This window comes from Gallus gallus, chromosome 6, assembly GCF_016699485.2.
Source record: "Gallus gallus isolate bGalGal1 chromosome 6, bGalGal1.mat.broiler.GRCg7b, whole genome shotgun sequence".
NCBI classification, from domain to species: domain Eukaryota; kingdom Metazoa; phylum Chordata; class Aves; order Galliformes; family Phasianidae; genus Gallus; species Gallus gallus.
The window spans coordinates 23,293,182-23,315,537 of NC_052537.1; the positions used below are offsets into that span (position 1 = coordinate 23,293,182).

Here is a 22,356-nt window from a genome sequence, read left to right on the forward strand (position 1 = left end):
TGGGTTTGGGCATCCACATTTATTACACGGCTCAGCAAGCCCGAGGCTGCCACTCCCCTAGGCCCTTCCAATTGATGGGAAATTGCCCGTCCTCCTTAAATATTGGTTATAAAACAAATTTTTTTCCTTTTTCTTTTTCTTAAAAACCTCATCTTTCTCTCCTTACTTTTTTTGTCTTTTGTATTTGAGTATAAAAGCGGGGGCGGGCGCTCCGCCGTGCTTGCTGCTACCTCCGCAGGCTGCGCTGTGCCTGCCGCAGCAGCGTGTCGAAGTCCAGCGAGTCGAACTTGCTCTTCACAGGGGCTGGATCGAAATCCTCTCGGTTGGAGTCTGGAAGACACGGGGAGAGCCTGCCCTGAGCCATAGGGACGCCGGCACAGGTCTGGCCAACCAAAACCGGTGCTGGGCTGGGAGGGGATGCAGGGGGGGGATCCAACCACCCACCCGATGCACGTGGGAAGCAAGGGATCCATGATGCAACTCACCCAGGTCAGCATAGTTCCTCCTGCAGAACTGCCGGCGGCCGCCAAAGCACAGGTCAAAGGGCTGCTCATCCGGACGCCGCAGCTTGTGCCCGCTCTCAATGGCGGCGAAGGCCTCCTCGGCATAGCGATAGGTGACAAAGCCGTAGTTGTCCCTGGAAGCAAGAAGGAGATGAGCATGGGCACCGTCACACCATCCTCTCGAGGAGCTGGGAAAGACCAAGGAGAGCTCTTACCCCTCGGAGCGGAAGTGCAGGGTGCACTCCTCAATGTCCCCAAACACTGAGAAGCGGTGCCGCAGCTCCGACCGTGTCATCCTGCTGGGGATCTTGCCAATGAACACAACTCGCCGCTCCTCCTGCAGGCAGGGGCACCGTCCTGTGAGCTGATGATCTAGGGAGCCCCAAATCCAGCTTCCCAGCCCCACAACACTTCCAGCATTCATAGAATCATCAATGCTGGAAAAGGACCTCTAAGACCATCTAGTACCATTGTTGACCCACCACCACTGTACCCACTAAACCATATCCACTCACTATTGCACGTTCCTTCTGGAGGATCCTCTGCCTTTGGTAGTGGTCCTGCGCATCATAACTGTATCTGTAGAGCAGAAAGAAGACCTGTGAGCTACAGGGTCAGGGGAGGTGTTGGAAGAGAGTGATCCCAGGAGCAGGACACAAGGGAGATGCCTAAGGAGTAGGATCACTTCTGTCAGAGGGGCCAAGCTCACCTTCTCCGTCTGTTACTCCTCCTGCAGGGAGAGGGCGAACGGGAACGGGACTGCCTGCGGGATGGGGACCGGGAGGAGTAGGAGGATGAGGAGGAGGAAGAGGAGGACCTGTCCCTGGACCTGCCACACGACCCACAGCTGGAGCGGGAAGATGAGCTGTGGGAACATCTTGAGCGGTACCTGGAGGGAAAAAGAGAGAGAGAGCTCAGCACCACAAGGCTCTGGGGAAGGAAGAGAGCTCCATTCTGCCAAAGCACCCAGCACGGCACATAGACAGGACCCATCAGTATCTTCAGGGTGAGCCTGGCTGTGGAAACATCTGCCTGCGTTTGCCAGGGGGTACAAAGGCACTGCAAAGGTGCTGCCCCACAGCCTAAACAGAGTAGGATCTCATCACACAGCAAGATATGGGTATAGGGGAACTCTATATGGCACACAGTGCTAACAGAGTCACTGCATCTGCGTGGCAACCAGCAGCTGCCCTAGTGAAGAGCCTGAGTGCCTCCAACCATGCACACCATGGGCCATGGCATTCACCCACTGTGGGATTCACTGCCCACAGCCCCTGACCCCCAAGCAAAGGAGCAGCACCCCATACCCTACAGGACCAAGCTGCGCAGCCTCCAGTCAGCAGCAAGGTGCAGACACTGCCCACAGCTGGCCCCTGCCATTGACAAACCCAAGACCCAAGCCTAGGGACTGCCACATAGCTCTTGGGGGACAGCAGGTCAGGCTGGCATGCATGGAGACATTGCCCAGTACAATGTTCAGGAAAAGGGGGCAGAGGGGGTCCCAGCCCAGCGGGGTTGAGTGGCAGGGATACATCCTTGCAACACCCAGATGCACAAAGGCTCCAAAGAAAGTTACTCCACGGTTACCTCGATAAGGAGTGTGGGGAAGCAGCAAAACAACAAAGCCAGATGGGTTGCTCCGCTGCTCACCCCCAGCAGCTCCCTGCTGTACCTGCAGCTTATCTTGTTCCTACATTTAAGGCTGTACCAGCACCAACACCTGCATTAATCCCAGAGAAAGCACCCAAAAGCCACAGCATAACCAAGGGTTTGTATGCGTGCTAGTACATGGTGGGGCTCCAGGAGGGGCAAGGAAGCCTTGCCCAGAGGTGGGACTCGGCCAGACCTCTAACTGTTCAGCTGCTCACCGCTTCAGGGGGACCACAGGGAAACACGTTTACTAAAGATCAGCCATCAGGCAACACCCAAAGAGCAAGCCGACACCACTCTGCTACTTACCCTCTCCACCGCTTGGGCGGTGGGGACAGTGACCGCGACCGGGATCGGGAGGATGAGGATGATGACGAAGACTCGCTGGCTCCATCCGAGCTGGAGCTGAAGGAGCGGCTGGCCCGGCTGCGGCCGGCCCTCCAGCTGCCTGCAGAGGGGCTGGGCGAGTCCTGTGGTCTCCGGTAGCAGCGCAGGGACTTCTTGGCAGCGACACGGCCAGGCTGGGTGCTAGAGGTCCACACCTCCTGGTCCCGGCACGGAGATGCAGCCGGGGACAGGAGCACTGAGGTGGCGGGGCTGTCACCCCCGGTGATGGCTTTGCTGGGGACGCTAGTCCGATAATCCAGGGGGGTCGGGCAGGCAGCCCCCGGGGACTCCTGGCTGGGCCCCACTGTGGTGGCGGGGGCCGGCTTGGGCTGGTCCAGCGTCCGTTTGGTTAAGGAGGAGATGGGCTTGATGGTGATGTCCCGGTGGTGTTTGACGTTCCAGCGGGAGCCGCTCTCAGTGGCGGGGGGCTGCGTGCCAGCGATGCTGCTGTTCTCCAGGTGTGCCGTGCGTGGGATGCAGTAGTCATGGTCACCTGAGCAGACGTGGCTGGGGGCTGCGCTGCCAGGCGCTGGGCTCCTCCCCTGCAGCCTGCTCTGGGGCAGGGCTTTAGCTTTTGCGAGCTTGGCGGTCCTCTGAATCCCTTCCTGAGGTGCCGAGACAGGTGACTTGGTCTTGGCCAGCAGCGAGACAGTGGGCAGCGGCTTCCAGAGCTGGTGTGGAGGGGTCGCTGGGGGGGTGAGCCCTGCAAGAGTAATGCAGAGCTGTTAGGAGGGGGATGCCGACGAAGAAAAGAGGGGAGCACCCCTCATTGCAGTCCGCCTGGCTGGAGACCTCACCCAAGCTCCCAGCTCCCCTCAAGCCCTGGGTTCCCCTCCAGGCAGCTCCCAGCCCCACAAAAGCCCTTGCCAGGGCTCCATGGGCTCCCCTCTCTGCTCCTGGGCATCACCTGCCACGTTGGCCAGCTCCGAGGCCTGTAGGCTGTCCGGGGGCTTCCTCTCTGGCTGGGGCTCCGACCTGTGAAGGGGAAAGGAGCTCTGTCAGAAGCAGCTGCCTCCAGATTCTACTCTCAGGGACACTCGTACCCACCCAAGCTGCCTGAACAGGGGGTGCCTGATATCCAAGAGCTGCAAGGATGGACCTTGCATATTCCAGTCCTACATCTCTCTGCCAGGACTGAACAGCCCAGGGCTGCCCCAGGGCTCCATGCTGAGGGGCACAGAGATCCCTGTACTCACCCAGCACTCCTCGCTGGCCGCCTTTCCTCAGGGGGCTGCACAGGAGCCTCCTCCTTCTTGGCTGAAAAGAGAGTGGGTGGGTGAGAGCAGAGCTGGCAGGCAGCAGACAGACTGTGCACATGGAGAAGAGGTTTCAAGGCATTCCGGCTCTCTGTAGAGCTTTTGCCTTTTTCTTCCTCCACTTTCTTTCCCATCACCATCTCCTCGGCTGCCCCAGAGATCTCTGGCCAACTGACTCAGGACAGAAAGGAAACAAAGGCAGAGAAACCCCTGGACAAGGCACCCACACAAGGTATTACCACCTTAGAAGTACATGCAGCACAGGGACACAGAAGAGATCCTACAGGGGACAACGTGCTGCATCCTCACCTTCAGACTTCTCAAACTGCTCCAGCAGGCTGGACAAGTCAGCAGCTTCGATCCCTGGATGAGGAGAGAGCACAGGTCAGTTCTGCCTCCACCCGTTTCCCCTGGGCACACTTCAAGCAGCAGCAACTCCAGAGCCTCCCACAGCAGGGATGGGAGCACCCACCAGCTCTGCAGTCCCCAAAGGACCAGTTTAGGCACAGTACGCCCAGGCGGTAGGCAATGAGGATTAACGAGACTGCCAAACACACTGGCCAAGCTTTGCCACCCTCACCCCGCTGCAGAGCAGTGGCTGGAAGCAGTCCCAGCAGCCCTGCGCTCCACTCACCAATCTCGCTGATGAAGGCCTGCACAATGTCCTGGCTGCTGTCGCTGGGCTGTGCGGGGCTGATGAGTGGTTGGTGCCTCCAGGGCCGCGCAGCAGGTGGCTTGCTGCTCTCCCGGCATGGTTTTGGTGGCGGTGCTAGAGCCTGGATGATGGGCTTGTGGCTGGGTGGCTCCGGTGGAGTCTTGTCCACCGGGGTCTTGGCTGGCCCCGCAGGCTCCTCTGTGGGGTAGGTGCCAGGGGACCCGCCAGCAGGGACAGCAGCAGCTGACACCTCTGCAGGAATGACAGCCGGGGGGGCCTTTGAAAGCTGGATGGGGGCTAGAGGCGGGGGCTCCTCCACGGGTTGAGCGGGAGCAGCCACGTTTGGAGCTGGTGCTGCAGGAGGGGCCCTGCTGGGCTGGGCAGCAGCACCCGATGGAGTTACTGGTGGCTGGGTGGGGGCCGGAGCCAAGGGTCCCTTGGGGAAGGAGCTCTCCCCTACCATACGTGCCTGCCTCCTAGGATTTGACACCCTGCTGACTCCTGGCCTGGCCTGACTGCCTGCAGTCTCCATCTCTCTGCTTGGAGATGGCTGCACAGGGATGGCTGGCAGCTCTGGGGCTGGGGGAGCCTGCCCATGCAGGAGGGCCGTGCTGGGGCAGCCACCAGCGGGGACAGAAGAGGCCGCTGCACCCTGCAGCGCAGGATCACCGTATGCCATAGGAGGCACTGGAGGTGGTGGAATGGGGATGCCTGGCCAGTAGGATGGGGGGGCCCAGCCCACAGGGCCATAGGGGCCACCGGGGACAAAAGGTGGTGGGGGAGGCAGGGCCGGTGGGGGCCAGGCCATGGGTGGGGGCGGGAGGCCATGCATCATGTGGAAAGTGCCAGGGGGCCCAGCGCCAGGCGGTGGGGGCAGAGCATGGCAGCCCAGGGGCTGCGGACCAAAGCAGGGCCAGGAAGGCACAGATGGATACATGGCGTAAGCACCAGTAGTGGCCGGTGATGGCATCCCAGGGGGAGCCACCCCAGCAGCTGGGGGCATGGTAGGTGCAACAAAAGGTATCGGTGTCACTGGAGGTGGTGGGGCTGAGGCAGGTGCCGGGGCTGAGGCAGGTGCTGGAGCTGGCACTGGAGCTGGCACTGGAGCTGCAGGTGCTTTGTTGGCAGGAGGAGGCCCAGCAGGAGAACCGGCAGATTTCTCCAGGCTCTTCTGAGCGCTGGGTGTCTCGGTGGGTGGGCGTGCAGGTGCCACCAAGCAGGGGATGTCTGCCAGCTCGGTGGGAGGCTCAGGGACGCTGGGCCACTTGCTGGCTGCTTGCTTCTTGCCCTCCTTCCTGCTGCCCGTGCTGGACTGGCGGTGCTGCATGCGCATGCGATACTCCCGCAGGCTCAGGGCCTTGGGCTTGGCCTCCTTGGGCAGGGTCTCACTTGGCTCCGCCGCGGGCACACTCTGGGGGGGCTCCACGCCTACATCCTGCTTCGGCATCCCAACATCTGGCTGCACAGCCCCTTTGTCCTCCTGCTCCACGGGGATGGGTTGCTTCGCTGCTAGTGGCTCCTCCGTGGTTTTCTCCACAGGCACAGCAGTCTCACCCTTCTCCAGCACCGTGTCTGTCATTTCCGGCTCCAACCCTTTCGGCAGCTCCGGGGGCTCCTTCGTGGGCAGGGAGACCCCCGCCACGCCCCGGGGGCGGCCACGCGGCCGCGGTGCCCGCTCAGCATGCAGCTCCATCTGCCCCTCCTTCCGCGCTTGCTCCAGTTGCCGTGCCAGGAAGTCAGAGACCTGCAGCGAGGGCCGTGCTGCCCGCCGTGACCTGCCTGAGCGCAGCCGGTGTGCCACGCAGCCTCTGCCTGGCCGGCCGTCCTCGCTCAGGCCTTCCTCCGCTTTCTTTTTCCGACTCTTCCTTGCTCTCTCACGGCCACGTCCCTTCTCGCAGATCTCACGCTTGCTGCTCACCGCAGTCTCCACGGGGGTGTTGCTGTACGGGGCTGCACACGAGGGCTCCTGCCCAGGTGGTTTCTCCTCCTCCTCCATCCCAGTTTCAGCTGCTGGATCTCCTGGCGGCTCCTCTCCGTGCACTGGGATTGACTCTGCGTCGCCCTCTGTGCCCAGCAGCTGGGGCTCCAGGTCAGGGAAGCTGGGGGCCAGGGGCTGCAGCACCACGGGGATCTCCATGTTCTCACCCTCCCTGGGCACGATCTCCAGCACAACGGGGCCGTTCAGCAGCTCCTTGGCCACGGGCTCGCTCTCGGGGTCCAGGCACACAGTGAAGGTGGGCAGGCAATAGGGGTGCATGGACTTCACCAGCTCGCTCAGCGACACATCGCCTGTGTTGATGACGCAGGGGTCTTCGTGCTCCTCCGCCACCACCTCGGGCGCATTCATGCAGAACTCTGCAGCCTCCATGCTGCTGTCCAGCTCTGGGCTGGAGGCAGCCTCCTCATCCTCCTCCTCCCCGTCACTACGCTGCAGGGGGAGCTGCTCATGGGCACGGGGCCTCCCCTGCTTCCTCTCCACCCGCGGGGTGCTACAGGTTTGCTTCTTTGGTGGTGATGGGTCCTCCAGGCTGTGAGCAATGCAGTCCCAGGCCAGGTCCACGTTGGTCTGGAAAGGGGAAACCAGAGCTCTTGTCAGCTCCCACCACTTAGTGACGCTCTCTCCCAGCTGCACTGGGGGCATCGCAACCCCAGCACCGCTCCTTCAGCTCTCCCTGCTCACCTTTCCAGTTTCAGGCATGCTGCCACCGCTGCTGAGGGACCACAGACCCTTGGGCTGCTCCAAGGCAGGGCTCTTGCACTCGAGAACTGGCCGTGACAGGCTGAGAAACTTCTGGAACTGGTGGAAAAATGGATGGAGGATGAGGCATGGAAGGTACAGAGCGCCCAATAACGTTGTCACCTCACCCCAGGTTGGCTGTGCAGATGGGCATGGTGCTAGTGAGCCTCCTGTGAATCCCCCACCCTACCAAACCCCACACCTGAAGGCTCAAAAGGGCACTTTGGGTTGAAGGAGAGGCCCCACCACTCACCGAGGGGTTCTCCCGCTCCCGCAGAGAGGTCAGCAGCTCTGCATCCATGATGGTGTCGAAGGGGGACAGGGTCTCATCATCTGTGCTGTCCAGGATCTCCGTGATGGCAGTGAGCAGGGACAGCTCATTCTGTGCATCCAGGCAGGCCTTGCCCTGCGGGAAGAGCAGGAGCTGGCTCAGAGGGCACCAGAACACAGCTGTGGGGCAGCAGGGCCCCGAAGCGGCCCAGGCCACCACCCGCCATGCACAGGGACCCACCTCGCTTAGGGAGAGGTCCTCGATGATGGAGATGACAGAGGAGTCAAGGTAGTTCTGCATTGTCCCCAGGATCTCCTCAGCCTCTGGGATGGTTTCTGCATCCAGCGACAAGTTCAGGTCATCCTCCTCAAAGGAGAAACACTACGGAAAGCGGGGTAAAATGGGTCAGCACTCCACAAACCATCACCACACGCCTCCGAATGAGCAAGAAAGTCAGAGGGCACCACAGAAACCTCAATCCCTCGCTTTCTGGGGAGGTTCACACCAGCCCACCCCACTGCACGAAGCCCCACAACGCGCTGTGCCACCAATCCCGGACCCCTTTCCATCATCATCAGAGGCGGCACCGCACTGAAAGCTCTCACCCAGAGGTTTTGGGACTGGTGAAGAACAATGAATGAAGCCCAGCGCATCCCATATGTGTCTGACAGCACGCTGCTCGTGCTCAGCGGGCAGGGGAGACGCACGCTTCCCTCCTGCGCCCACAGACCATCACATGCTCCTTTGGCTGTCAGCGCTGCAGATAAGCCCAAAACATTACGAAATGTGCAGGGCTCAGCAACAGGGATGCATCCGGCTGTCACTGCCAGGGCTGGAACCACCAGTTGCTCTGAACAGACAGTCTGCGCTCATGACCCAGCACCAAAAATGCTCCTCACTGCTCATCCCCAGCACCCTGGGTCCTCTGCCCTTCCCAGACCCCTGGCACATTGGGGTAAGGCTGCACCGCAGCCCCCACCAGCAGCAGAGGCGCAGTGTGGGTGCGTTGCCGGCACGAGACGGTGTTTGGGTTCCTGCTTGCAGATGGGCTTTGGCAGAGATAACGCAGCCGGGGACAATAAGCGCCCCAAGGACAGAGCCCTGGGAGAGCTGGCGGGGAGCTGCCAGGCGGCCTTCCTCCCCCAAAACGCAGCCAAACCCCGGCTGGGTTTTGCCCAGCTCCACACCCAGGGTCAGCCCTACGCAGCCCACCGGTGACGCTCCCAGGGTTGTTTCCAGCGTGTGGAGGGAAATCAAACCTCCCCCCTCCCAGGGCCCTCTCCAGCCAGCGGGAAGGCCATCTCCCAGCGCTTCCCAACTCCTTTGACTCAGCGCCTCGCCGGGAGTCCCACAGCCCTGAGTCACCCGCGTTCCCCGGGGACTCCCTTTGATCCACCTGGGGCCGGGCACCTCCTCCTGCCCTCGCGTCGGGGCGGGGGCACAAACCCGCCCGGCCTGCTCCCTGCAGAGCCCCTGCTGCGTCCTATGGTTGGCTTTAAAGTCGCGGGGATGCTGAAAGCATAGGACGCTCGCGGCCCCAAAGAGGGGGCCAGGTGTGCCGCGGGGCTCTCCCGGGCACCAAAAATCACAGGCTCCACGGGCACGTGCCCACGAGCTGCTCGCCCCGCGGAGCCGTGAGGGGACACGCGTGTCCCGGCTGCGCCCCGAGCACAGCAGAGAGCTCCGGCGGAGGGCACGGCCCCTTCCAGCGACTGTCGGGGAGCGTCGCGCACGGAGGCAGCGCCCCAATGGGCGTTGCGGTGCGAAGGGCGGGGGTCTCCCCGCGGCCGCGTCCAAGCAGCGGGGTGGGGGCGCGACGAGGGGTCTCGGCGGGAGTCTGAGGACCGCATCGCGGACACAGCCGAGGGACACGAGGCGGCGACGCGAGGGGCGGTCTGTGGCGCCGCACTGAGCTGGGAAGGGCAGGGACACGCGCCCCCCCAGCGCCTGACCCCATCGGCCGATCCCCGCGCGCACGCCGGCCCCGTCCTCCCGTCCCCCCGGGGCCGCTGACACCGCGCAGAGCCCGCGCCGACGGCGACAGCCGCCCGCTGCCCGCACGCCGCCCCGCCACGGCGGCACCGGGAGCCGCGGGGACCCTCCGGAGAACCCTCCCTACGGCCCCCGCCCCAGGGCGGCCCCCGCGGGACGCCCGGAGCCCCGCGCCGCGGGCCCGCAACCGGCACACGTGGTGCTGCAGCCGCGGGAGCCGCCCCGGCCTCCACGTGTCACGGCGCGGCCGCCGCCGCCCGCCGCCTACCTGCAGGGGACTGCCGGCGCGCAGGGCCGGCTGGCGAGAGGCGCCGCCGCCCGCCGGTCCCCGCGAGGCGGCTCCGGTCGAAGCGCCGCAGACCCCGGCCCCGACCCCGGCCCCGGCCGCGGGGAGCACCGCTCCGCCCCGCAGCGCCGCCATCTTGGCGCCTCCGCACCCAACGCGGCCACTGCCGGGCGCGACACGTGACCGCCGGCGGCCCCGCACTACAGCTCCCGGCGGCCACCGCGCCGAGCCGCCCCGCCCCGCGCGAGGCACGCCGGAAGTACACCCCTTCGCCGCCGGCGCCGCGCCGCGGTAAGCGCCTGGCGGGTGAGGGTGGCGACGACGCGAGGCGGCCATTTTGAGTACTGGGGAGCGCCGTGACTTCACCGCCATCTTTGTAGAGGGCGAGGGCTGAGGGAGCGGCCCCGCCCCGTGGCGCGCGGGGGCGGGGCGGCACGGGCGTCACTGGCGGGAAGCGCCCAATAGGGGCGGGGCGAGGGCGCGTTTTCCCGCGGTGCCGGCTGTGCCGCCCACGTGGGCGCGGGAACCGGGCCGGGGTTGGGCGGGGGTCGCTCCTTCCCGCAGTGGGACCTGGCCTCGCCGCGTCCGAGCGCCCCCTATTGCGTCCCCGCTGCCGCCCTGCTCGGCACCGGGTTGTGCCGGGCCCTGCCGCGGAAAGTGCCTCCCGTGGCCCCTCGCTGCCCTACGGTGCAAAGACGTGCAGCGGAGAGCGCCGTGCCCCGCCGAGGGCGGGATCCGCGAAGAGCCTCCAGCGTCCTCGGGGGTTTGCACAGTGCCTCGTTCGTCCCCTGGGCCCTCAATCCTCGCGGTGTTGGACCGGTCGCACCCACCGCAAGGGCCTGCAGGAGCCCTGCCCTGTGCTCTGCCCCCCAGCTGTAAGCCTGTCCGGCACAGGGGAGGTGGCTGCTGAACAGCGCCCGATGTTATCCGGCTGCAGGCGGCGTGCAGCTGGTATAGGGAACGCACACAAGGGTCAGACTGGGGTGACTGGCTGGGGTGTCTGTCCTGGTGCCCCCCGTTAAATAAGGCCAAAGTCCCTTTGGGTGCTGTCACCTCCCGAGGCTCTCCTTCAGCTCCCAGGGCCGTAGCAGCGGGCTGTGTAATGGGAGCCGCCACGCAGCACGGATGTGCTCCGGGGAGCCGTGCTGTAGGATCCCCAGTGGCTGTCATGGAGGATAACGTCCTGGAGTCTCCATCCGCCCCACGGGGTGAGAGACCTGTCCGGGCTGCGTTTCACTGTGGGATCACAGAAACGCTTTATTCATCCCTCGGTGGGGCCTGGCCTGACACAGAGCCTCCCTCCTTCCCCCTGCCACAAGGGCCTTTGTCTGCGGCCACTCTCCCTGCGTCACCCCTGCCTGGTGCTGGCTGCTCCCCCAGCAACAAGCAGGCTGGTGGCAAGGGAGCCGCTCTGCCGCCCTCCTCCACCTCCTCCCGCAGCACCTCCCGAGCCTCTCACGCCCTGCAAAAACGCAGGCACGGCCAGTCGGGCTGCCCAGCTCTGCTCCGAGCCTGCGGCCCTGCGTGGGAGCCCTCCTCTCCCACAGTGACCTCAGCCCCCCGTCCCCGCACACGTCAGGGTCCCGCAGGGCTGATCCCACGCCCCACACGTGCCGGACCGTAACTCCGCACACGCGGTCCCCCCGCACCACGGCCTCCCTCCCCGGCTACGGCCCAGCGCGGGGCTGCTTTCCTGGGGGTCAACGGGAGCGGCCCGCAAAGGGGAGCTCGGAGCCACGTGACGCTGAAACTCAGCGAGGAGAAACGCGGATCCCACCCGGACGGCGCAGGTGGGCGGGCGGCGGCCGTCCCAGCAGGGACGGGGGCTCAGACCCCGCGGGCAGCGCGGTGCCGGGCGGCATCGGGGAGCGGCGGCAGAGCAGGGAGGTGCCTCCCCCCACTCCGCCGCGCCCTCCGGACGGCTCCGCGGCCCGGCACGGGGCAGGGCTCGGCGCCGCGGGCGGGAGCGGCCCCCGCGGTTACGCGCACCGCCGCGGCCCCGACATGGCGGCACCCGCCCCGGGGCCGACGCGAGGGAGGAAGGGGGCGCGCGCCCCCGTGCGCGCGCGAGCACGGCGGCGGGAGGGGGCGCGCACGCACGCACGCGCGCCCCCGCGGAGGAGGAGGAGGAGGCGGGGGGAGATCCCCGCGCATGCGCCGCCGCGCGCCCTCCCGCCCGCTCGCCGCCGCCGGCGCAGCCGCCCCCGCTCCCGCTCCGCCGCCGCGGCCCCCGCCCCGTCCGCACCCCCTCCGGTCCCTGGCGCGCCCGCCCCTGGCCGTGGCCCTGCTCGGGGCCGCGCGGGGCCGCACACCTCCCGCCGCGCCGGAGCCCGCGGCGCGCCGTCCATGCGAGACCCCCGCGGCCCGGGCAGCGCGCAGCGACCCCCGGCCGGGCCAGGCATGTGAAGATGTCAGTGGGCTGTGCATGCCCTGGTGAGTGCGGGCGGGGCGGGGGGGCCGCGCGGGGCCGGGGGGCCGCCGTGGGTTCGGCCGTGGGGGCTGCGAGGTGTGGGGCCCGGGGTCGCGGCCCCGTGCAACGGCGCCGGGTGCGGAGTCTGCGTGCTGCGGGGTCTGCGGTCGCGGCCCCGTGGAACGGTGCCGGGCGTGGGGTCTCCGTGGCGTGGGAGTGGGGGGCGGGTGTGGGGCTGAGCTCCGCTTTGGGGGGAGACCCCACGGCACGGGGACGGGTTGCGGGGCCGGGTCCCGCGGCACGGATGCCGAGATCTGTTTGTGGGGTCGGGATCCCGCAGCAGCGGTGCTGGGACCCCCTGGGTTAGGGGCTGGCCGCGGGGCTGGGGGCCCTGCGGCTCGGAGAGGTCTGCTGGACGGTTTGGGACCCTGTATCTGGCCGCGGGGCTGGGACCCCTGTGGCACGGATGCTGAGGTCTGTGTACGGGGCAGGGACCCCGCAGCCTGTGGGTCGGGATCCCGCAGCGCGGGGGCTGGCCGTGGGGTTGGGACCCCCGAGGCGCGGTGGCGGCTCCCCGCGGGCGGGGTGCTGCGGAGCGCAGGCCGGGCACGCGGGTGGCACGGCGCGGGCTGACCCCGCGGTGGGGCGCGGGGCGGCTCCGTGGGGTACCCCCCGTGGGTGAGGGGAATTCCCGCTCCGCGCGCCCCGGCCGTGCCCTGAGCGGGGGGTGGGCCCCGGGGGCCCGAGCGGGGGCCGTGCCGAGGCGGCGAGGGCTCGGCGCGCCGCAGGGGATGCTCGGCGGGCAGCGGGCCGGGGGACGCCGTGTGCGGGAAGCGAGCGTGGCGACGGCCGCAGAGCAGCCCCGGAGCCTGGCGCTGCGTCCCCGGGAGGGTGTTTGACGGGGAATGGAGCGCGTGGGGGGAGAACGCGCGCAACGGAGGCGCTGATTCCTCGGCCGCTGGCCCTGCCGTGAGGACGGTGCCACCTGGGCGCCCCTCGGCCTGGGGGGCCGCCGGGCGGGAGGTGTGAGCGCAGCCCCGGGGGCGCGGCTGTCGCGCGTCTCCCCCCCCCCCCCCCGGTGCGTCCCCGCATCCCCCCGGGCCGGGGGAGGACAGAAGGGGCGCCCCGCGCCCCCTCCCCGCCGCTGCCCTCCCTCCCCGCCGTGCTTCCGTGCAGGCAGGCGGCCCCTTCCCCCACCGCCTCCTCCATCTCCCACTGGAAGCTGCCAGAGCGCTGCTTCCTCAAGCAGAAAGTCACGTGAACCTCCTCCCAGCCAGGCCAAACAGTTAAAGCGCCGACCGGCCCCGCGGGCGCCGCGCACCCGGAGGGCTCTGCCCGCCTCCCCCGGGCCCCCTCGCTCCCACCGGGGCCGCGCCGTGAGGCCGGGCCCCGCGGGGTGAACGTCGGGCCCCTCGGCGCGGGGCCGCGGTGCCGGCGCGTCCCCCGGGAGCTGGCCCCGTGCCGCCGGGAATGTCACCGCCATGTTGGTGGGCGACGGGGGCCCGGAGCGTCCCCGGGGGCGGCCCGCTTGTCACCGTGCCCCCACCTCTGCGCGCGTGCGGGGTGGGCGCCGTGTGTGCGCGCACACGTGTGCGTGTCCCCCCGTTTCCTCCCTCCCCCCCCTATGCCCGCCCCGGGGCCGGTGGCACGTCCAGAGAGCTCCCCGCCGCCCCCTCCCCCCTCCCCTCCCTGGACTGTTTATCGGAATATAGAAAAAAAAAAAAAACAAGCTCTGCCGCTGGCCCGCTGCCAGCCAGAAACATTTAATGAGCCGCTCTGCCCAGGCTGCTCTTCGGGGCTGCGTTAACTTGGAGGAGTTTCCTGCCTGGGAGATGCTGGCGGCGGGGGTTTCGCTCCCAAAGCATCCCTCGGCTGCGCCCCTTCGAACTGCAGTGCCGGGGGCTGCCCGTGTCCGGGGGGGCGTCGTGCTCCCGTGCTTCGACCCAGGCCCGAGCGTGGAGGCCGGGGGCTCTGGGGGTGCCCTGAGGATGGTGCCGGGCCGAGGTGTGCCCTGAAAGCCGGCGGCCTCGCAGGCAGCGCCAGGAAGTAAACACACCGCGCCTGGGGCCGGCGGAGGAGCGCAGCGCCTGCACCCGGCACCGCGCCGCCGTCCTGGGCCTGCGCTCAGCCCTGCGTGCCCTCTCACTGCAGCTCAGCGCCGCGGGCTTCTGAGAAACAAACAACGACAACAACAAAAAACGAAGGAGAAATGGTGGTGATGTTTTCCGCCATAGTAACGGTTCTGGTGCCGTGGGGCCCCCCGGGAGGGGGAGTGAGGCCTGCTCCCTCCTCCCACGCGGCCCTGCTGTGCCCTGCGCGGGGCTCCCAGCTCCCCTCCCGGCAGGCCTGGCCGTGGCCTCTCGCAGCGGGGGAGCGGCTTGCCCAAGGCCAGCGGGCAGCGGGTTTGCAGAGCTGGGAACGGAGCCCCGGGCTGGCAGCAGAGCCCTGAGCCACACTGCCTGCCTCTGTGCCGGCTTGCACGGGGCCCTGCGCGGGTTTCCCTCCCAGCGCGCGTTGCTTTGGGCCCTGGGGCGCGAGGTTTGGCGGCCCTGGAGGGATGTGTCTGGTGCAGGCGGCATGCGTTGTGGGGACGGGGGGAGGACAGCGGTGTCCCTGTCCGGGCGTCCCTCCCTCCTGCCAAGCTGAGCCTTGCCCTGAGCCTCCTGCGTCGGATGCTCGGGGAAGGGATGGTGGAGCACGGGCCGAGCGCTGGTGGCCGGAGCACGTGTGCTGCAGCTCCAGCGTGGGGACCGCAGCACCCCCAGGTGTGCTCAGGTGGTGGAAGTCCTGGAAGGCCCCTCGCCCTAATTCCTGCATAATTCCCGAGGTCTCATCCTGCGCGAGGCTGAGCCCTTCTGCCCTACAGCAGAGGCTCCAGATGCTTTGAAATCTGGACCGCGAATGCGGCCTGTCCCTCCTGCTGCCCTTTGAAAGCCCCCAGGGCTGTGCTCCCAGCCCCACGAGCCGTGTCACTGCCTGCGAACGCTGCTGAGCAAGGGGAGAAACTACCCTCGGTGGGACCCCACAGCCAAGGCAGCCCGTGTTCTGGCCCCATGTGCCAAGTGGTAGTAACCGCAAGGGAGAGCCATGCTGTTCCCTGCGCTCCCCACCCTGCTGCAGGCTGATAGAGCTGTGGGGCAGAGTCTGCGCGTGTTTTGTTTTCACCCTGCTGCTGGTACTGGGATGGGAGATGCCATCTGCCCCATCCACCTGATGGATGCGGTGTGCGCCGTGCCACCCCCTGGGGGCTGGAGAGAGCAGGGGGAGGTAGCAGCTGCCTCGTGCTCACCTCGGGATCTGCTTGTTAAGGTGGTGAATTGGGGCCGAGGGCTCACTGCAGACACACGGTGCGGCTCCTCTGCACCCGTGTGAGCTCGCCCTGCTGCCAGCTCGGGTTTGTTGGGGAAAGCTGTGATGGGTTAACCAGCCGGCCCGGTGCTGGGTGCTTGTCGGCCGCGCTCCGAGTTTATTCCAGAAATGGTATTGTCTGCTCCTCCCGTGCCAGCATGGAGCTGCTCTGAAAGCCGATACGTTGGGGGCAGCCTCAGGGGGGCGAGTGGGTGCTGGCAGCGGGACGGGCCCCGGGGCAGTGCCTGGCTCCCGAGCACAGGTGATGCTGCTGCGCTGGGCCTGAATGCCCCGGGCAGGGCAGGAGCTCTGAGCTGCAGCAGGATGGCGGCGGCACCAGCGTCCCCTGCCTGTCCTCTGCACCTCCAGCTCGCTTTCCTGTCTCAGCTTCATGCCACCTTCTTGCCTTTGCTGTGGGATTCCCTTGGCCACATCCGCGTTGCTTGCACACGAACGAGGACGCGCACATGTACACGGTGCTGGGGGCCTCTTTTGCACGTGCTTTGGGCACATCCTTTTGCTCTCTCCTTCTGGAACTGCGATATCTTGCTGCTGGAGTGAGGAGCAGGGAGTGGCGGTGGGTGCTGGGAGCAGCACTGGGTGCCCCCTGTCCGGCCCCTGGGGAGGCAGGCTGGGGCCAGGCGGCCGTTATCAGGCAGCCTGCAGGCTGAGCTGTGGTTTCCTGCTGTTGCTGGAGGGGGAGGGCGTTGGGGAGCCTGTGGGTTGGTGAGCCTGCTGTTGACCCCACCTGGAGCGGGGTGGGTGGCTGGTACCCCCAGGCCCGGGACGGGGCTCTGGAATGGACAAGGGTACTGCTGATGGTTTTTTTGAGGGGAGAGGCGTGCTCACTGTGATGTGGGAATATGGTTGTGCACGTGGGCTATGCACACCAGCCCCCAGAGGAATGGACACTGCTGTGTGCCAGGGCACCTGCTGTGGGCCCGGGTACCTGCAGGAGCACTGTGCCCCATCCCACCATGCCAGCATGTACCAGGAGGGACAGCATCCCACCGGAGCCCTCACAGCTGGCTCCCCGCTGCCATTTGTCCCCATCCCTCCTAGGCAGGTTGCTTCCAGGACAAACACAAACGTTAGACCAGGGTGTAATCTTCTGTGCCACAGATGCCAGCCCCTGCTCTGCCCTAACTCCACCCTCTTTGCGGGGTGCAGATAACACCCTGCTCTGTTGCCGGTCCCGGGGGTCTCTGGCGCAGGAGCCCCGTGTGCCGTGGGTGAGCAGGGGCCCCTGCTCTCTGCAGCAGCCGCCGGCCCTGGGCCCCTCCTCGGCGCCGCGGGGCTTGCACTGGGAGCAGAGCCAGGTTTCTGCAGCGAAGCCCAGGTGGAGCCGTGCCGGGATGCCGGCTGCTTGGGGGACAGCGGGGTGTGAGCCCCCTTCCCAGAGCCCACCGTGCAATCCCCCGGCTCAGGACCCCTTGGCGCATGTCCTCCTTTGGGGAGATGCCCGCCAGTGTTGTGCACAGCCCAGAGGCTCCTGCAGAGAGCTGCCGGTGCCTGCCTCAGCTCCTGCCTCCCTGCCGGCGGGAGCAGCTCGCAGCACGCTGCTCCACCAGGCATGGGGCAAGCCTGAGCACACGGGCTGGCATGCACTGACTGGTCCGTGGCTCAGCCCTGGGGCAGCTGTGTGCGGGAGCATGGCAGCGGGAGCACCCCGGGAACGGTAGCGTGGACACCGTGGGGCCGAGCCATTGCCGGAGCCCGCTGTTGGATATTTGGGGTGAAACGGTGCCAAGGAGAGCTGTGCCTGCACAAAGGCACGGCGGGAGGAGGGGGATGTGTCCTCCCACTTCTGTGCCAAGTGCCCTGGAGAGCACAGCGTGCAGCAGCGTCGTGTGTGCAGCAGCGCTGTGCATGCCGTCGGTTTGCACGCTGCAGGAGGCTTGGAGCGGCAGCAGGCTGCCCTGTGCTGTGCCTGGAGTGGGGCTGGCTGCTGCCCGACCCGGAGCTGCAGGGAGTGGGAGCTGCCGTCCCCATCCAGCGGTGGCTGTGTCCCTGTTTGGCCTAGCTGGCAGAGCAGAGGCAGCTGTTAACAGGAAGGACACACATGTTAGCAACAAAAACACAGCAGCGAGAGGAAGCAGAAGCGATGCATTATTGATAGAGCTATTTGATGCTGCTATATTCGGAGAGCTGCTTCGGAGAGCTCGGCAGCGCTGCACGGGGGGTGAGGGGAAGGGGTGGGCTCTGCTGGTAGAGTTACCTGCTGGTAACACACCACGTGCAGCCGTGGTGCTGCAAGATGTCCCACGTGTACAGTCCTGGGGGGTTTCCAGCATCCTCCCCGCTGATGACCCCTATGGGTGGGTTTGGGGGGTCCCAGCCCCCTTGCTTGTCTTTGACGAACGTGGGTTTAGAGGGTTGGCTGATTTCACCCTTTCAGCAGTGCATATGGATGGGGAGCAGCTCCTTCGGCAAGGATTTCCACTGCCTCTTGGCACTGCAGTGTGCCCCCTTCTCAACCTATCCACCCCATCGCCATTCTGCATGGGATCCAACCCGGCCAGGCTGTGGGGACCAGCCCCAGGCCAGGAAACTGGCTGTAAAACGAACCATTCTTGTAACATGAGAGAATCCACCTGGAGCGTCTGGAGTCGTAAACCCCGCAGAGCTGGCAGGCTCTCCCCGGGCTGCTGCCAGAGGGGCCGGGGCTGGCTGCTGTGGGTGGCCACAAAGCCCACGAGGGTGCGAGCCCGGCACTGGGGCACGGCTGAGCTCCTGGCCGTGTCCTTCGCCATGGGGCAAGGTGTGCTGCAGGGATGGAGATGGCTTTCCATCACCTGGGTTGTTTTGCAGGATGTGATCGCACGTCCAGGTCTTTGCCTCCGCTCCCTACGGGATGCTCGGGGTCTGAGCCCGTGGCTCCCTGCCTTGCCCTGCTCGCCAGCTCCTCCCGTGCATCTCGCTATCTGGGCTTTCCTCGTGCGTCTTGCTGTCTGGAAACGGTTTTGTTTTGGAAGGGTTAATCCTGGGAGCCCCCAGGATCTGCCGCCTGCCCAGCATGACTCATTGCTGAGCTCCCAGCCTCCCCCAGGCTCTCCGGGGGAGCGATGATGGAGCCGAGCCTTCTCCAGAGAAAAAGAGGGGCCCACCTGCCCCGGGCACCCCTGTGATCAAGCCGAGAGAATTCCCCCCCTGGAGAGGCAGGGACGAAGAGCACGTTTCCACGTGAAGGGGGTAAGATTTATGGCGGGGAGCATCCCTGCCCGTCCCCGCCGTGCTCTTCCCATCGGCTGCTCGCTCCGCGGGTGGGAGCGCGTGGCAGGGAAGGGGCTCCCCCACCATCACCGCCACACGCGCTGCGCTCCCCAGCTGCATCCCAGCCCTTCTGCTCTCCATCCAGCATCTCTTTAATTATTAACTCGGCTATAACCATAAACAGCTGGGGCTGCTGCGGCCACGTGGACCGGGCCAGCGCTGTCGTCAGAGCCGAGCAGGGACACGTGAGCTGTCCCGGTGGGCTGCTCGGTCCCAGCGCTGCTCGGGGGCTGTTGGCTGTGGGGCCGTGCGCCCGCGGGTGCTGCTCTCTGATCCTTGTGGACGCAGCTGCCGTGGGGGCGGAGTGCCCTTCTCGTGGGGTGCTGTTGCAGTGGCTGTGCGTGCATCGCGCGTCCCTGAGGCCTGGGCCTGCGTCACCCTGCAGCTTCAGGGCAGGGAAGGGCTGTAGGAGGGCGTGTGCCCAAGGTGTGTGTGCAGACGTGTCTGAGCTGTGCCAGCAGGCGTGCATGTGCGTGCCGGCCCGTGAGCACGTGTGCAAGCGTGCACGGGGCGAGCTGCGTGGATGTGTGTGCGTGTGTGTGTGTGTGTGTGCCCGCTGCCCGGGGCTCAGCTCCCCCCAGAGCTGCGTGGGGGCTGAAAACTGAGGGAAAAGGGAAAGTGGTCCAAGCAAGAGAAATCCTGAAAAAGTTCAAAGAAAAAAAAATCAAAGCAAACCAGAGAAAAGTATACTTTTATTGCAGCTTTCCCAGGGAAAGAAATACTTTCCAGCTGGTGCCAAGCTCAGCGCCGGGCTGCGCTCAGAGCCCCAGGAGCTGTGCTGGGAGCGGGGCCGGCAGCTCCCTGTGCTGTAGGGTGCCTGCTCTGCTCTGCTCTGCTCTGCTCTGCTCTGCTCTGCTCTGCTCTGCTCTGCTGGGGGGGCTGGAGCAGCAAACAGCGTGGGGGGGGCTCAGAGATGCCCTTGTTCGGGTGATGCTGTTGGTGCCGAGGAGGTGTTGGGGTGTGAGACGGCGTGCCTGCAGGCAGACGCGGTGCTTGCTGACGCCTGTCTGATGCTGGTGGCTGCTCCTCCTGGCACGGAGGTGGCCGGGATGGTGGTGGTGCGTGGCGGCATATCGAGCAAAAAGTGACCCCACGCCTCGCTCTGCGTGGGCAGTGCTCTCATGTAGGGTTTGGGCAGTGGGTGGTCCTGTGCAGAGCCAGGGGGTGGGCTGGGAGGTCGTGACGTGCCTTCTGACATGAGATGTTCCGTGATCGTATGCTGGGCGGGTTATAAGGTGCTTTGGTGCGTGTTGAATGGATGCTCCTCCTGGTGTAGGAGCATGGGTGGGTGTATATAGGTGTCTGTGTAGAGATATAGGGGTGTACGGCTGTGTGTATGTGCAGGCGTGGGTGTGCAGATGAGTGTGCGTAGGTGTGTGTATATATATAGATACGAGCATGGAGGTGATTGTACAGATAAGCATTTGTACGCAGGTGTATATTGGCGTATACAGATGTGTATATGCAGGTATGGGTGTATGCAGCACTGTGTACATGTAGGTATATATGTAGGTGTACGGGTGTGGGTGTGCAGGGGGGTGTCTGTAGGAAGGTGTAGGAGTGCAGAGGGGTGTGTGCGGGGGTATCCATAGGTACACGTGGAGGTGTGGGTGTGCAGAGGTATATGGATAGGTGTAGCTGTACAGAGGAGTGTAGAGAGGTGTATACGTAGGTACGGCTGTAGGTGCCCAGAGGGCTGTGCGGAGGCGCGCATAGGTAGGTGTAGGTGCACAAAGGTGTACGTATGCACGCATACACAGGTGTAGGTGCGCAGAGGGCTGTATGAGAGGTGTGTGTGTCGGTACGGAGATGGGCGCAGCTGCACGGAGGGCCGTACGGAGGCACTCGGGAGGTGCCGGCAGCCCGGCGCGGGGCTGCGCAGTACCGAACTTTTCCCCTCGGTGCCGGCGGGCCCGGCCCGGCCCGCGGCCCTTTTGTGCGGGCGGCGCGGTGCCCCGGGCGGGCGGGCGGACGGACGGACGGACAGACGGCCGGCAGCGGGCGCGCCGCCGCCGCAGCCATTGTGGGTCGGCGCGGCGCAGACAAAGGAAGCGCCCCGCGCCCCGCCCCGCCCCGCCCCGCCGCCGCCCCCATGGCGGCCCGCCGCCCCGCCGCCCGCCCCAGCGCCGCCGCCAACGCCGCGCTCCGACCCCCGCCCCAGCGCCGCCGCCGCCCGCCGTGAGTCGCTCGGTTCGGCCCGGCTCGGTTCGGCCCGGCCTGCCGCCCCCGGGAAGTTTCCCGTCCCCCTTCTCCCCCCCCCCCTCCCTCCCCCTTCCCTCCCCTCCCTCCCCCTTCTCTCTCTCTCTCTCTCTCGGTTCGGCCCCGGCGGCGGAAGGGAGGGCCGGGTCCCGCCCGCAAAGTTGTGAGCGGAGGCGCCGGCCCCGCTCGGCCCGGCCCGGCCCGGCCCCCTGCCCGCCGGCCCACCCGGCGCTGCCTTCCCCCTCCAGCTCCCTTCCCTCTCGCCCCATCTCCTTCCTTTCGCTCCCCGCTCCCCTTCTCCCGCTCCCCCTCTCGCCCCCGGCTCCCCCGCCGTGCCCCGCAGCTCCCTTTGTTCTCCCCCCGGCTCCAGCCCTCGGCTGAGCCCCCCGACGGCTGCCCCGCGCCCTCCCGGTGCCTCCGCGCCCGCTGTCACCGCCCGCTGCAACTTTGTCCCCTCCTGCGGCTCCGGGGGTCTGACAGAAGGGAGCGAAGCGCGGGAGGGGTGCGAAGCGTTGGGGCCGTGCGAGAGCTCGGGGGGCGCGGGGGGTACGGGCGTGGGAGCGGCTGGTAGACAAAGCCCTCGGGGCTGGGGGATGCGTTTGGGGAGCGGGCAGCGGTGCTCCCCGCCTGGCTGCTCATCGTGGGGCTGCGTTCGGGGGTTCCTCTGCCGCCCCCCCCGACCATCCCATGGCGGGCTGCCCTGACCTCCAGCGCTCCTGGGGACGATGAGATAAGCACTCGTAGTACAGCACTGGGCTGCACGCCCTGAGCTCCCAGCCCCGCGTCGATCAGAGCCTGGGTACAAACTGCGGGGCGGTGAGTCCGGCAGAGAAAAGCCCCACGTGCCACCCCAGGGCTGGGCTGCACGGCCAGGATGTGGCGCCGGTGGTTGTTCCCATTCGTGGGGTTTCGGAGCGGGCACCTGCTGACCTCCTCCTGCTGCAGGTGCAGAATCCTCCGGCACGGATTGCTGGGGTGACTTGCTGTGTTCCCCAGCGCTTTGTCCCGGTGGTTTCGTAGCAGCTCCTCCAGGGCTGGCTGGGTGTCAGCTCCCACGGCTTGCTGTGAGTCGCGGTGAGTTCGGGGAGGTCTTCGTTCCTTAAAGGCTTGGGTTTTGGAGCGTTCTCCTGGTTGTTGCTCATGGAGGAAGGAGTTCGGTCTTTGCCCTCGTGATGCTGTAGCAGTCCCCAAATCCTAGCAGCACCAGCTGCAGCTCTCCCCTGGTGTTCTGTCCCAGCTTTTCCTCCAGACCCCCCTGCCCAGCACCGCCTGCTCCGTGCCAAGCACGCACCCTGGCGGGGCTCTGAGCACCCTGGCATGAGCCCGAGGGCTGCACGAGGGTCCGGCCACGGCCACAGAGCAGCAGCAGCGCTCCCTGAGAAAGCTGCT

The 22,356-nt window shown here is 66.5% G+C and overlaps 2 protein-coding genes across 7 annotated transcripts in view; one reads left to right on the forward strand and one right to left on the reverse strand.

Annotated features, from left to right (window-relative positions):
* Positions 1–11,937, reverse strand: PPRC1 (peroxisome proliferator-activated receptor gamma, coactivator-related 1). Its single transcript, XM_015288783.3, has 14 exons — positions 9,720–11,937; positions 7,700–7,840; positions 7,442–7,594; positions 7,132–7,248; positions 4,431–7,017; positions 4,106–4,159; positions 3,737–3,797; positions 3,448–3,515; positions 2,463–3,243; positions 1,213–1,392; positions 1,019–1,082; positions 719–840; positions 486–637; positions 1–330 (listed from the first exon to the last, which is right to left on the reverse strand). Exons 1-14 carry the CDS (start codon positions 10,107–10,109, stop codon positions 227–229), a joined length of 4,974 nt encoding a protein of 1,657 aa, XP_015144269.2. The 5' UTR covers positions 10,110–11,937; the 3' UTR covers positions 1–226.
* The window catches only part of LDB1 (LIM domain binding 1), a 19,170-nt gene continuing 8,281 nt past the window's right edge, over positions 11,468–22,356 (forward strand). For 2 of the 6 annotated variants that reach the window (NM_205070.2, XM_015288581.4), the window contains exon 1: positions 11,907–12,170. In NM_205070.2, the coding sequence (NP_990401.1) occupies positions 12,146–12,170 (25 nt within the window). In that variant the 5' untranslated portion in view covers positions 11,907–12,145. Of the gene's footprint in view, positions 11,528–11,906; positions 12,171–17,290; positions 18,688–20,700; positions 20,947–21,216; positions 21,470–22,356 lie in introns of those variants that run through there. The other 4 variants (XM_046942736.1, XM_046942735.1, XM_015288583.4 and 1 more) reach the window with 4 other exon arrangements.

Bases quoted from the DNA above. Each gene is read 5' to 3' on its own strand.
- PPRC1 (XM_015288783.3), bottom strand. From the start codon at position 10,109: ATGGCGGTGAAGTCACGGCGCTCCCCAGTACTCAAAATGGCCGCCTCG. The intron at 7,841-9,719 runs GTAGGCGGCGGG...CGCTTTCCGTAG, and splicing joins GCGCCGGCAGTCCCCTGCAG to TGTTTCTCCTTTGAGGAGGA. The intron at 3,244-3,447 runs GTGATGCCCAGG...TTACTCTTGCAG, and splicing joins GGAGCTGGCCAACGTGGCAG to GGCTCACCCCCCCAGCGACC.